The sequence below is a fragment of the Megalops cyprinoides genome, chromosome 20 (assembly GCF_013368585.1).
Source record: "Megalops cyprinoides isolate fMegCyp1 chromosome 20, fMegCyp1.pri, whole genome shotgun sequence".
NCBI lineage: Eukaryota > Metazoa > Chordata > Actinopteri > Elopiformes > Megalopidae > Megalops > Megalops cyprinoides.
Window position 1 is genome coordinate 5,450,838 of NC_050602.1, and position 13,192 is coordinate 5,464,029.

At 47.7% G+C, this 13,192-nt stretch overlaps 1 protein-coding gene across 4 annotated transcripts in view; it reads right to left on the reverse strand.

The window, feature by feature from the left end:
• Window positions 1-13,192, reverse strand: part of LOC118796001 — a 76,073-nt gene that overhangs the window by 9,158 nt on the left and 53,723 nt on the right. For 3 of the 4 annotated variants that reach the window (XM_036554830.1, XM_036554832.1, XM_036554831.1), the window contains 2 exons: window positions 12,491-12,823; window positions 11,912-12,041 (listed from right to left, as the gene is read on the reverse strand). In XM_036554830.1, coding sequence (XP_036410723.1) covers window positions 11,912-12,041; window positions 12,491-12,823 — 463 coding nt within the window. The remainder of the gene's footprint in view (window positions 1-11,911; window positions 12,042-12,490; window positions 12,824-13,192) is intronic. The other variant, XM_036554833.1, reaches the window with a different exon arrangement.

Consider the following 13,192-nt stretch of genomic DNA (forward strand, 5'->3'; position numbering starts at 1 on the left):
GTCAATTGTGTATTAATAATTGGTTAATTATGTGCACATGTTGGGAAGGGAACCAGCTTATTGGATGATGAGCCTCACCTTGCTGTGGCTGGGGAGAAGGGAGAGGCTCACTTTTTCCCTGATGCTCTTCGTGCATGGGCTGGTTTCCTTTGGTTTCTTTGTTTGGTTTTAAAATAAATTATTGGTTTATTAAACTTTTGTTCTTTTGGGCTCGTTTATTGAAGCTTCTCTACAGCTTCTCATCTGTATACACCGTTAGTCACTTCCATTCCAGCAATATCAATAATGTCGAGGACACATGCGGTTGGGCATCAGATCCCACAATGCACTTCCTGTTGATTTGATTTATGCGTGAGATGTCTACCTCACATTTCCTAACACTGTGGCTTGGCTTCACACCCCTCCCAAAGGCACAGCATTTTATGCTGCACAGGGACACTGTCAGGAGCAGTGTGTGTATATGTGTGTGTGTGTGTGTGTGTTGGGGAGGCGGTTTAGAACAGAACAGACTCCCCCGTGTGTCCTTCAGGACATGAACAAGCCTGGAGACTGTTGTTCTCTCTCAGGGCTCTGTCCTTTACATGACGTGTCAACTCTTAAACTGAAGGCCTTGGATAGCCTGCATTTGGAGGAGGCGTTTGTTTTCTCTTTTGTATGAACTCTGTGCAAGACACACAACAGCAATTCTCTGAAACATTCTTTATTTGCCGTGGCAGACTGCTTTACTCAGAATGCAGACAGCATGATATTTCACTAAATAAACCCACTCCATGAGGGTACAATTGAGTGCGAAGGCAATTCCATTTCAATTCAGGAAATGAACTGAAACACATGAGATCTGAACCTGCAACAACCTGATCACAAGTCCAGTTCCTTAACTACAGCATCATACATCGCCAAATGTCCTCCAGAGTGTAAGGAGTTAACAGGGCTGTAGTATGAGTCCTCTTGCACAGTTGGTCTGTAATGAACTATATTGTAGTTTGTTAACAAATGATGCTCTAAAGAGACATGTATTTACTAGGTGCAGGCACTTTCTGCCCTCAGCAACTCATCCTGGATCAGAATCAAAAGTTCACACGAAATGTTTCTGGTTAGGACTGTGGGTGAGAAAACTGACCTTAGATCTGCTGGCAAGGGAAGTACCTGGAGCAGTGTACCACTGCTCTTGTTTCCTCCCAGTAGAGGGCACTCTATCAAATCTTCATCCTAGCCAGGGAGGTTAATACTTAAAGGTCACACCCTTAAACTGCACTTTCCCGCTAAGGATTGTGGGTAATCACCCCAGGAGTCCATTGATAAAAAAGGGGATGAAGTCAGCCCCCTGCTGAATGGCTTGGTTTCCCCACTCAGCTTCAATCTCTCCATTTCCACCCACAGCAGGGAAGAGAGCGAGGCCTTTTATCTGAGGAGACAAGTAAGGGGGGAGATGACAGCTAATACGCTGTCATCCTCTGCCACGACACTGACTCTAACATCCTCCGAATACCTCGGGAAGCCCGCCTCTGAGAAGGGAGGGAGCGGGATCAAAGCCCTTTTCCGAATCACGCTAATTCGCTCCCCTGATCGACAGTGACGACTTGCCGGGGTGCGCCAGTGCGTCACTGTGACCTCCTGTCACCGTGGAGATATGTGGGCCTGGGAGTCTGCCCTGGTTCCCTCTATTCCGAGCTCCGAATTCCAAACTCAAAAGCATCGTCTTGGGACAGTCACAGAAAGTGAGGCCAGACAGTTACAAAACTAGAGCAATGATGAGTATAGCATAAACAATAACATGAATAATAGCTATCAGCTCTGTACTTCATCTGGCAGATTTTCTTATTTACAAAAAAATGACATAAAATGAATTCCTTTCCTATCTCACTCCCTTTCCCCTCATCTCTCTCCATCTCTCTGTCTCTCTCTATCTGACTCTCAGCTATGGTTTCTCTGCCTCAGACAAGAGTGCTAATTGTGTTGGCCTTGTAACCTGACAAAAACCTTCAAAACAAAACAACAATACCAAAACAACCCTGCAGGATTCTGTGACACGCCCATAGCCCTGCACTGCCTGCAGCGCCATTCACCTCGCCACGGCAACAGAGCCCCATCCCTGCTCCCGACAGACTTTGTGGCCACACATACCACATACCTGCACCCGAATCCACACTGCAGAGGTGGCTTTGTGTGGTCTGTCACTGAGGAGAACAGACACCGCTGCACCTAGACGGCATTTAGTCTGCCAAGCTATCTGAGGGACTGTTATCGCTGGATCCGCACAGCAGTCGGAAATCTCATTCCCCCCCAACCCCTTCCCTCCCCTCCATAAAAGCCCATTCCAAAATGTCACATTCGCAGTTTTCAGCCAGCTCCCCCCCCCTCCACGGACCCCGCACCCCCCCCCCCCCTCCTCGTCACAGAAACCGGGAGTCTGCTCGGTAACACTGTTGCTATGGCCGTTCGCTGTCTTCCTTCTTTGCACACGGCGGTGAGTATGTCTGTCTTGTGGGCTGCGCGGGGGGTCGTGAGGTCAGGGCTAAAAGGTGTGGCTTCATGTAAAGGCCCCCATTGTGATTGAGGCCCTTACTACATGGGGAGATGGTGCAGAGATTTGGAGGTGTTTATTTGATTAACAGGCTGGCCATCCCAATCAGGGCAGATGGAAGGGAGCCCCATTTTTCCTAGCTCTTTCTAAGCCCTCAAACATTTAGTATCTCAGGGCTCGTGTTACAGTATTCTTCAGTCCTCAGTGAGAATCATTCCACTGCTCATATTAGGTGACATTATTTTCTCACTAAGCAGACCTTATCCAGGGTTGTTTACATACCATACATTGTGATCCGCATCTGATAAACTCTATAGCTGGATGCTGGCTGAAGAAATTCTGTCAAACCTTGCTCAAGAGTTCAACAGCAAGTGTTGAAACCCAGAACCTTCTGGCAACAAGGCCATTGCACCATAATGCTGCCCCTGGTCTGCCCATACATATGATCACATGGGACAAGTAAAGTAAGAACCTGTGACATCTGGGAAGGTTTTAGAAGTGCGTTGCGCACACCCTGAGGGTGTTCTTAAAGGGACACGCCCCCCAGCGCAGCCTGAGCTCTTCCTCTATCCGCAGTGCTGCTGGGGCCAAGCCGATGATGATGACAGGAGGGATTTAAATGTCAGCGTTGTGACGCCGGACTTCGGCAGCACCTCCCTCCACCCAGCACGTGTGGCAGCCGCCGCTTTTGCACCAAATGCACAGCGATTACACCAATTACACGGGCTCCCACCCTCGCTCTCGTTCCTGCCTGAGCCAATCGCGGCGCACAGACTTCACACCCCCCTCTCACTCGCACCTGCAAGCACCAAGCTGTCAAAATCACGCCTCCAGTCAGACAAAGGGGAAGACATTTACAGAGCATACAGTGACACTGGAAGACGTATCATAAAGAGTATCCTCACCATAAATTTCAAAATGAATATGTTACTCTGTAAATAGACCATATTATCTATATTGAAAGACTCTATGTTGAAATGCTTTTCATCTGTTTTAATAGCTAAGAGGTCAATCTAATCTTGAGTCCCTCCTAAGCTTATTCAGGCTATCTAAGCCTCATACAAAGCTCAAATGATGTTGTGAAGTTGCAGTTGTTACTAATATGGCAATATGAAATAAACTTACATGTTGCATTTGGTAATGAATCAAGTGTCTGACAGACAGAATGTCTTCTACTGACATTGGAAGGTGAAATAATACCCGCAGACATTTTCTCTGCTATGAAGCAGGTTCCATGCTTCTACTCAACCGTAAGGCGAGGAACAGCATATCCAATTTGTGATTCTCAGTGAAGTTACCTCACCCTTAAAACACACAACATTTTTTATTTAAGACACATTGCTGTTGGCTTGTACTGAAGGCTGACCACCAATTTCAAAATGCTTTGCAGCCGCAACACACTCTACTGGATGAATCTGAAGAGCAAGTGTTTTGCACTGAACTCTGAGCCAGACAGGACTGCGCCACCTTTGTAGGAGAGGATGAACTTCAAGTACCTTAAACAGACAGCAACAAACCAGAGAAAGCAAACCAGGGGCTCACCTACTTTGAGGGCAGAAAGCAGCTTTGCATAAATGGAGTCTTCCAATGAGGGGCTGAGCGGAGGCGAGAGGGCAGAATGAAAGAGCAGGAGCACCTCCTTCACACTTCATTGGCACCTCCTTCTACACCGAGTAAACAGCTGTTACTACTAGGGATTAAAGGTCTGGTTTCTACCTGTACGGGTTAGGAAGCACTCTGGTATGCCTTCGTAATCTCTCAATTCCACTCATAGCAGAAAAGCCCCACTTCCATAGCAACATGTGCTTCATAGGGCTATAGTCTTAGTACCAGTGTCTAGCCACCCCCCCCCCACCACCACCACCACCACATAAACTCACACACACACCCACACCCACACACACACACACACATTCAGACCTGGGGTAATGCCAGACAGGGAGTAACTCACCACCACATCTGTTAGATGGGGGCTCTTAATTATCTTTGCCAGTTCTGTTTACATGTGATGAGCCCTGCAGTTTCATAAGACATAGGGTTAAGGCCTCAGGCCTTAGGTTTCCTAAAGAGGAGAACCAACACAAATTGCTATGACCGTTTCAGTTAAATTGGTTTGATGTGGAAACCTAGATACTTTGGGAAGCTCAGCTGTGACTTGCGGCTAATGGTTTGTCTGTATTGTTGTGATTTGAAACACAACACAGTTTTAAACATCAAGAGAGTTCTGTAATTCCTAGATTTCTACATTTCCGCTATGCCTTGATGTTTATTGTAATGCAGGGCTGGTTGGTTGTTACTATGGCAATGAGAACCAATGTAATAGTTTCCATTGTGGATTTAGATGACAAGGAAACTTGTCCAAAATAAGAATTAAACTACTCTTTTGCTGTCATCCCAATCAAAAGCAGTGAACAGTGTTAGCTGTCCAGTGTTTGTAATTAACTGACTAAATTCATTCATAATCAAATTACTACATTTCATTAACTTAATTAATGAGTACTTAGGGATTAATTAATGCATAAATGAGTGTTTAATAAAATAAATCAATTATACACAATCCAATCCCACTGTTCATGGCATGTAATTAAAAAGTCTGCTTTTTTCATCGTCCCAACAGCTTTTGTGATTTTTCACGGCATATTCAATTGTTAATCGCTCCCGACCCTCACCAAAGCCACTCAAGCCAAACGGCCTTAACGACTTTTGTCTCACTGTGAGTCTGATCTATATGCAGAAATTGATTCTGAACACTGTGCCAATACATCCACTGTGTCACTGGATGGTCTTTGACGCCCAACAATCATACCAAGAACAAGCAAACCATGCCATTTACACCAAGTGTTCAATATTGCATGTCCAATATTCAATCAGCTACCCCTCTATATACTAGGGCTGTAGGGGCCACAGAGTTTGTTTAGGTCAGGTATCAAAATGATGTCATATGTGAGCTGAAATGCTATTGGGTTATTTACTTTGTTCAATTATTCACGTTCGCAGAAGTGACATCGTCCCAGTTCGAGACAGCAGGGAAGTAACTGATGCCACTTGAAGGCCAATTGGATTTGAAGGTCTTGTCTGTTCCCAGAATGCTCTCAGCCCTCCCTCTCTGGACCTCAGAGCCATGTCACATTATCCTGCATTGTAATGTAATCCAGATAAACCATATCTTTTACATTTAGTCACTTGGCAGAAGATCTTCTACAGATATACTTACAAAGCAATGTTAAAAAAGCACATGCAATAATTCCTCATGTACAATGGTGCATACAGAAAATGACAGCCTGCATGTGGTCACCATGGGCCTATAATACACAGTGCTATAATAACCATTGCCATACTGAATACAGGATAAAAAATACAGTTAGGAGGTTGCTGGTTTGATTCCCTGCTGGAGCACTGCTGTTTTATCCTTGGGCAAAATATTTAAGCAACAATTGCCTCAGTAAATATCCAGCTGTATCAATGGATGAAATTGTAACCTATCTAAGTCACTGTAGACAAGAGCGTTTGCTCAATGACAATAATGTAATGTAATGAGGAGGTGGGTCTTTAGCCTGTGTTGGAAGCTATAGTATGTGACCAGAGGAAATGAGTATGTGTGTAAAGGTTTTAGCACTTCCAATCGCAGCTTTGAGTGAATTCTGTTTCAGACACGCTAATGTGGCAGAGCGTCCGCTCGCACGCGCTCAGGAGGCACGCAGTCTCCTCACTCCTCCGCTGAGGGATGAGTCCGTCTCGCAGGAGAGAGAGAGAGAGACAGAGAAAAAGGCTAAGGCAGCCCCGGGCTATTAGGCTCTATAAACAAGACCTTTTCAGATATCCGTCCTTCCTTCACGCGAATGTCTTTGCAGGATGTTTTCTGATGTTGCCCCCCCCTCGTTTTTTGCTCTCCCGTAGACTGAGCTGACAGAGGGGTGGGAGGGGCGGACGCGCCTGGGGGTCAGTAGTCTCAAACTGTCAGCCTCGCTTCGCCCACCTGATCGCTCAACCTGCAGTGCAGATGATGTGCCTCGCTGAGCAGCGGCCGCAGAGCGCTGCCAAAATCGACTCGCACAAACTCTCATTGTTCTTCCAGTACAAGGTTTGTTTACCACATTGCCTGGCTGTATAGCTTAAGATTCACCAATAACAAAAGCAATTCAAATTATGCACCTAAATGATGAGGACAACAACGTCACAGCCAGGTTTTGAACCACATGTTATATATATATATATATATGAAAGTGAGAGAGAGAGAGAGCACAGACACACACACACACACACACACATATATATATATATATATATATATATATATATATATATATATATATATATATATATATATATATATAATGCACTCCTCTCTGTGTAGGGCATGTCTTATATTGTAGTGGCATCTGGAAAAATTGTGACAATAACAAGACTGGCTGAGATATGAGAAGACAGACCAATGACACCCCTCAAGAAAGAACAACAGTGATGTCACCTCCCGTCACCATGGGGACACTCTGCCCTTTGTCACCATGCCAACCCTAAATGGAGCAAACTCCAGACAAAACAAAAATTGGATTATGACCCAGACCCATGCCTGCACTGATGTGTCCAGGACGCTACCCCTTCCTCTCTCTGTGAAGGAGACCCTGATATACAACCCTGTGACTTCCTGACGTGTCAGTGACCCTTGACCCCGGGGCGGCTGCCAAAGAGCAAAATCAATCTCGTTGTAAAATCCCATTACTCCCAGCAAACGGTCGCTAAACTCATTTCAGCTGCAGTGATAAAGAGGCACAGGATCAACAATGAAGCCCAGATAGGCAAGGTCATAAAAATGCGGTGGATGACAGCCCAGAATCCCTCTCAGACCTGTGCTTTTAAACCTGCGTCTTTGTGTGCTGAAATCAAAAGGGAACGATGGTTTTCACCGAGCCTCGTCAGCCCAGATTCAGCCTCACGCCGCGTTGCTGCGGATTCTCCATGGTGACGGAGCAGCTGGTAGGTTTTCCTGTTTGCGCCCGTCTCCCGTTTCAACAGGCTCTCCGAAGCCAGGGTTCGTGGATGCAGGGGACGGCTCTGCTCTCCGCGAGACCCCCCCTGTCATCCGGAGAGTTCTCTCCATGACTCACAGCACCGCTCGCTGCAAAATTCGACCATTTCAGCACCATCCCTGCCTCCGTGAGCAGGTAACATTTACAGTCACCTTGAACTTGGTGAAGACTGAAATCGTCAATGTGAGTCTGCCTTCTCCTCCCTCTGCTACATCCCTTCAGCAAACTGCAAGACATGAGACTGCCTTCAGCATCGGCTGAATGTCGAAAATTGCTTTCTGTCAGTTGTCTTGGGTGTGTGTGTGTGTGTGTGCTTTTTGTCTGTGATTCATCTACTTATTTTTCAATTGCCGGAAGAGGCTTTCATTTCAGTCAGCAGCTAATGGATTGCCCTTCACTCTGTTTCTGCTCACCCAGTATTTTCTCTGGACAGCTGATAAAAAGGCTTTATTCAATGTGTCAGCCAGGATATATGGTAATCACAAATCACACACAGACTATTCCACATCAATAATAATTCTGTTCTGTGAGCTTATTTTCCTTATTGTGATACAGTCCTAAGATCCACGAAAGACAGGAGTGCAGCAACAGAAGCTGAGGTGTTATCGTCTGTCTGCTTTTAATGGGGTGGCCCCACTGACCGTACCCCGAACACATCCCACCAGCAGACACTGCGTTCGTCTCTCACAAACAATGCCGAGAATCAGAATCAGAGGACAGCTGCTTGTGATTTTTGGGGAAGAATGACACTCTTTTCTCAGAATGTCACTTCTTTCCCTCAGACGCTGAAAAGGGGGTGAGGCATCGGTGGTCTGCACGAGCCCCCCTACGGTTTAAACGACCGCGGTCCTCGCCGAGACCGGAGAACGGCGGTCACACGCGCGTATACAAAACAGACGCGCGGCCCGAGCGTGTCTGACCTTTGACCTGTCATGTATCAATTGGCGAGACACATGGCGAGAGACACCCCACCCCCTAACACACACAATCACACACACACTCCCGCCCCGTCAACAAAAACAGACCCAAAACAAAGCGGGCGCCCCTTACCGGTGGTGGAGTGCAGGCTCTCCAGGCTCCAGTAGCGGGACACGACCCCGCGGACGACCCCCACCCCTCCCGCCCGGCCCGCGCCGGGGCTGCCGTCCGAGTCGGAGCCGGGGGAGAGACCCGAGCTGGCGCTGCTGCTGCTGCAGCTGCCCCCCGGCAGAGGGGCGCCCCCCTCGCCCGCGCCCTCGCCCTGCTGCGTCCGCATGCGGCCCGGAGGCTGGGGGTGGCGTCGCACGCTGGCCGCCCGGCTCCCTCGAGTGCTGCCCGTTCCCCCCGGCTGTCCGCTTCTCAGGCGCTCGGCGATCAGCCTCTGCCTCGCTCGGCCGGGTGCTCAGGACTCTCTCGCTCACTCCCTCCCTCTCCCTCTCCCTCTCTCTCTCTCTCTCTCTCTCTCTCTCTCAGAAACACTCGCACACACGCCGCTACAGGCTGACATCACTGGGGGTCTTCTGAGGGGGGACTCAACGGTCGATTGGATTCCCATAGAGCTGCTCTCAGCCTGGGAATGAACAGAACACCTTCCGCAGCCCCCCTCAGGCCCCCCCAGCCACCCCCTCCCCGGCTATGTTCCTGAAGCAAAGCTGTCTAGTGAGAGTGGCTGCAATGTTACAGCACAGGAAAAACTCCTACGGTTTTAACCTGTCACCGAGGGGCTTTGGGATATGACCCCCCCCCGCCTCACATACACATTCACAGCAACAGCTGGTGTGGAGCTGACTGCAGATGTGGATTACATCCTTACATCCCTATTAATTCCCCGCACAGGAATCTATTCTGCATTACAATATGATTTATCACACTTAACAGTGGGTTTTCATAATCTCCAGCCCCTAACAAGAAGTCCATCAACTGAATTCCCTGAATTACATCAACTGAATTTACTGAATTCCTTTAACTGACTTCACCGATTTCCATTAACTAAATTCATTTATTTAAATCAGCTATGTTCCCTGAGATCCATCATTTAAATTCACAGATACTACAGTAAAAAACATCCAGTGGAAGCATCCACATCACAATATTTCCAATATATTACACAATGTGTATTAAATGAGATTATGCTTTTAAAGGCCACCTTTCAGAGAAAACAATTGTTTGGGCATACTGTATCACGCACAGGCCAATCAAACAGCTGGTTACATAAGCACATAAACTATTAAATGTCTGAAATGACATGACCCTCAAGCCAGTATTTGTGTTTAACAAATATTTTCCTTTATGAATATTCAGATTCATACTTTTTGTACTGTTTTATCAACTGACGATCTTTTTCATGTAGGAAAACAGAGCCCAGAACACCAACAGGGAGGTGGGAGTAAATTCACACAGTTTCTGTCAGTGACCCTCTGACCTTCCGCTCCACTCAATGCCAACACTCCTGACATAAAAGGACAGAATGGCCAGGCTGCTGCCAGACCCAACACCGAATAACCTGACTGTTACCGTTCTGCTAATAGCCCTCCTAACACAAAAAGAAACCAAACCTCACAGTGAGCACGACCTAGTGACTATTCCCTCTCGTCCGAATCCAATATACCTATTTAGTCCAGGAGATACACTAACCCTAACCTAAAGAACAAACAAAACAAAAACAGACTTCTAAAGGGTGCCTTGGGCTGCTCGCTGACAGATCACAACCCGTTTAACTTCAGCACTCACATATCACATACACCTACATATCCAACAAAAACCTTAACTGACTTTCAACACTTCTGACAGAATGCCAGGGAAAGTGTTTGGTGGACCTCATCTTCCCATGTTACCACCCTAGGTGCACGTTAAATAAAAGCACTGTCAAACACATAACGAAATGTCACTGCTCATACTCAAAGGACAGTTACCTGAATGACTCTTACTAAAAACGTAGAATCAGAGAAGACTCCTGCCGGTTGTTTGAAGCCGTGCAGCCTGGCCAGCGGATAGGGACTGCACTCAAAACGCCACAGTTTGGAGCTGAAGTTGGGATTAGCATAAATATGCCAGAGGAATGTTTGCATCACTCTTGAGCACAGGCTTCTGTAGTGGCGCGGCGTACAAATGCCAGGGAGTGGGCCGCGTCTCGGACAGAGGGGAAAAAAAAACAAGAGTTGCCTTTCGTAACTCAGTTTTAAACAAAAGGGAGCCGGGGGGATCTTCTGGCTTGGCCGTGGAAGCCGAAATGTCACAATGGAACACACTCCACAGAAGTCACACTACATTTTTCGTAAGGTCAGAGACACGTGCCGAGCCAAGAATCCCAAAGCCGGGAGGCTCATTCGCTGCGACTCATTGGAAATGTAGGAGATAGGAGCACAGATTACAGATCTTAATGGAAGACAGAGAGAGGTCTGTGCAGGAGGCTTCCTGCTGCAGGCTGGCCTGCACTCACAATCCCTCATTTCTCCACCCAAAGTAGAACTGGAGACTACGAACATGTATGCTGCTGTGAAATACAATTATACTAACACGGAAAAGACAACAGTATGTGTATGAGTGTATGTGCATGCTTTCATATACAATGCGTGGGTCTGTGTGTGTGAGAGAGAGAGAGAGACAAAGAGAGAGAGAGAGAGAGAGAGAGAGAGAGAGAGCATGTTGAGGGTCACTGGCAGGTCTGTGTCACACACTCAGAAACAGCAGCCCGACTCTCAGGAGTCAGAGGACAGAAAGCAGGGGCCAGATAACCAGCAGGATTCTGTTACAGACTGGCCTGAAAGAAGCTTCTCAAAAGGGGACACGGCATTTTAATTTTTAATCACCCTCAAAGAGCCTCTTAAACACTTAGCAAACCTCTGGTTTGACCTGCCTCTCAGACAAAAAGAGCCCTCCACTAAAGGACATGACACAACTTAACAAAGCTGTAACTCTAACTGCTCACATTTGTGTGTTTGATACATATCTGCACATTTTCTCAGTACATTTTCAAACTAAATCTGATGTCTTGGATAAGCATTTAAAATGCTCCACATCTGCACAATAAATACTGTGCAAAGATTTGCAGGTTCATGACTAGGCATATATCACAGAGGAAAAATACTCCACAGAGACTGCACAGAGCAGTTTCTTGGCTGTGCATGGTGCCTGCTCCAAGGCTGGGAGCTGTCCGACAGCAGCCACGTACAGAATGGAACTATCGCCCCCTGCTGGTTACTTCAAAGACATTCACTGCTGCTCTTACAGTGGTTCAGAAGAAACACACAATGCCAAGGACAAAATAACTTTAGCATGGCGGCTTATTCAAGATTCATAACTGAGGGACACAAACCAGTAATGGTGTCCAACAAAGATCTAGATGGCACGAGGGCAGACACTGGTAATGAAAAAAACTAACCCGGATAGGAGATGCGTCGTGGCCAGCCGACACAATCCAGGCCAATAGGCGTGCTCTGGGAGAAACACTGGTCCTTGAGGGCCATTGAGGGGAAGGTCTCTGTAGAGTTGAGGGACAGCCGGGCCCGGGCCTGTGGACAAGAAGCAAAACTGAGGTTGGGGATTGACAAGGCCTCCCTCTTACAACTGTTTCATTTCCCCCTTGTAAATACCCCTTTACATTTGCCAGATTTTGCCATGTCGGAAAAATGAATCCTGAAAATGATGACATAATATCAGCCTGTTACAGTCAATTATCTCAGAAAAGAAGGTTTGTTGTGTACATAGCCAGCGTGGGCAGATGCAATAGTGAAGACAGCTACGGCAGAGTGAAAAAGGGAGGCGGAAAGTTCCAGAGGAGACAGCTTGGCAGGTGTCCGGCTACACAGACAGAGCACTGAGTGACAGAGAGGTGGCAGGAAGCCAGGCTGGAGGCAAAAGGCAGGGAGAGAATGCAGGAAGGTCCTGAGCACACTAAGAGGACACAGGGTGGTGGAGGAGGAGCCGCCTGATTGGCTGTGCTCGCTGCCGCGCGTCTTACTTTCCCCGCCTCCTCCGACAGCTGCGCGGTCAGCCGATTCAAGCTGCCCGCCGTGGTCGCAGTGGCGTTCATCTTCCTCTCCCGGCTCTTCTCATCTTCAATCCAGAGGTCGTCAGAGCAGCAGCGCCTTTGCCTGTCCGCCCCCTGCCCTGCCCCCAGCTCCAGCCCCGCCCCACCTTCCCCTGGAAGAGGGATGGCCCAGCTGCCCAGGTCGGAGATGGGACGTGGCCCTCGCCGTCGCTGGCCGTGGCTCCTGACCCGCAGCACGCACCCCAGGTCCGGGAGCCGCTTCTCCGGCGACTGGGCTGCGGGTTTACCTCCATCCTGCATGAGCTTCGAGCGCAGATCGGACTGGTTAGGGAGCAGGAAGCTGCCGCGCCGCGCAGCGCTAACATCTGCTGCTGATTGCAGATCAGCCTCTTTATACCTAAACAAACATGACCTACGGATGCCTGACATTTTGAGTCAGTCACGTGTTATTCTTACACAAGCCCTGCTGAAGCCCCTCCATCTGCTTTCTGTTGGTAATAAATATATGTAATACACGTGACAAAAGCATGGGGTCATGTTGCGTAATCACATACACATACAATTGAGATGTACAGGTACATATCGTAGCTCAAAAAAACTGCTTCCGTGAGTAGTTCACCACTAGATGGTGCTGCCTATACAGATTTCCAGGCTGCCTCCTAACATTCAAAG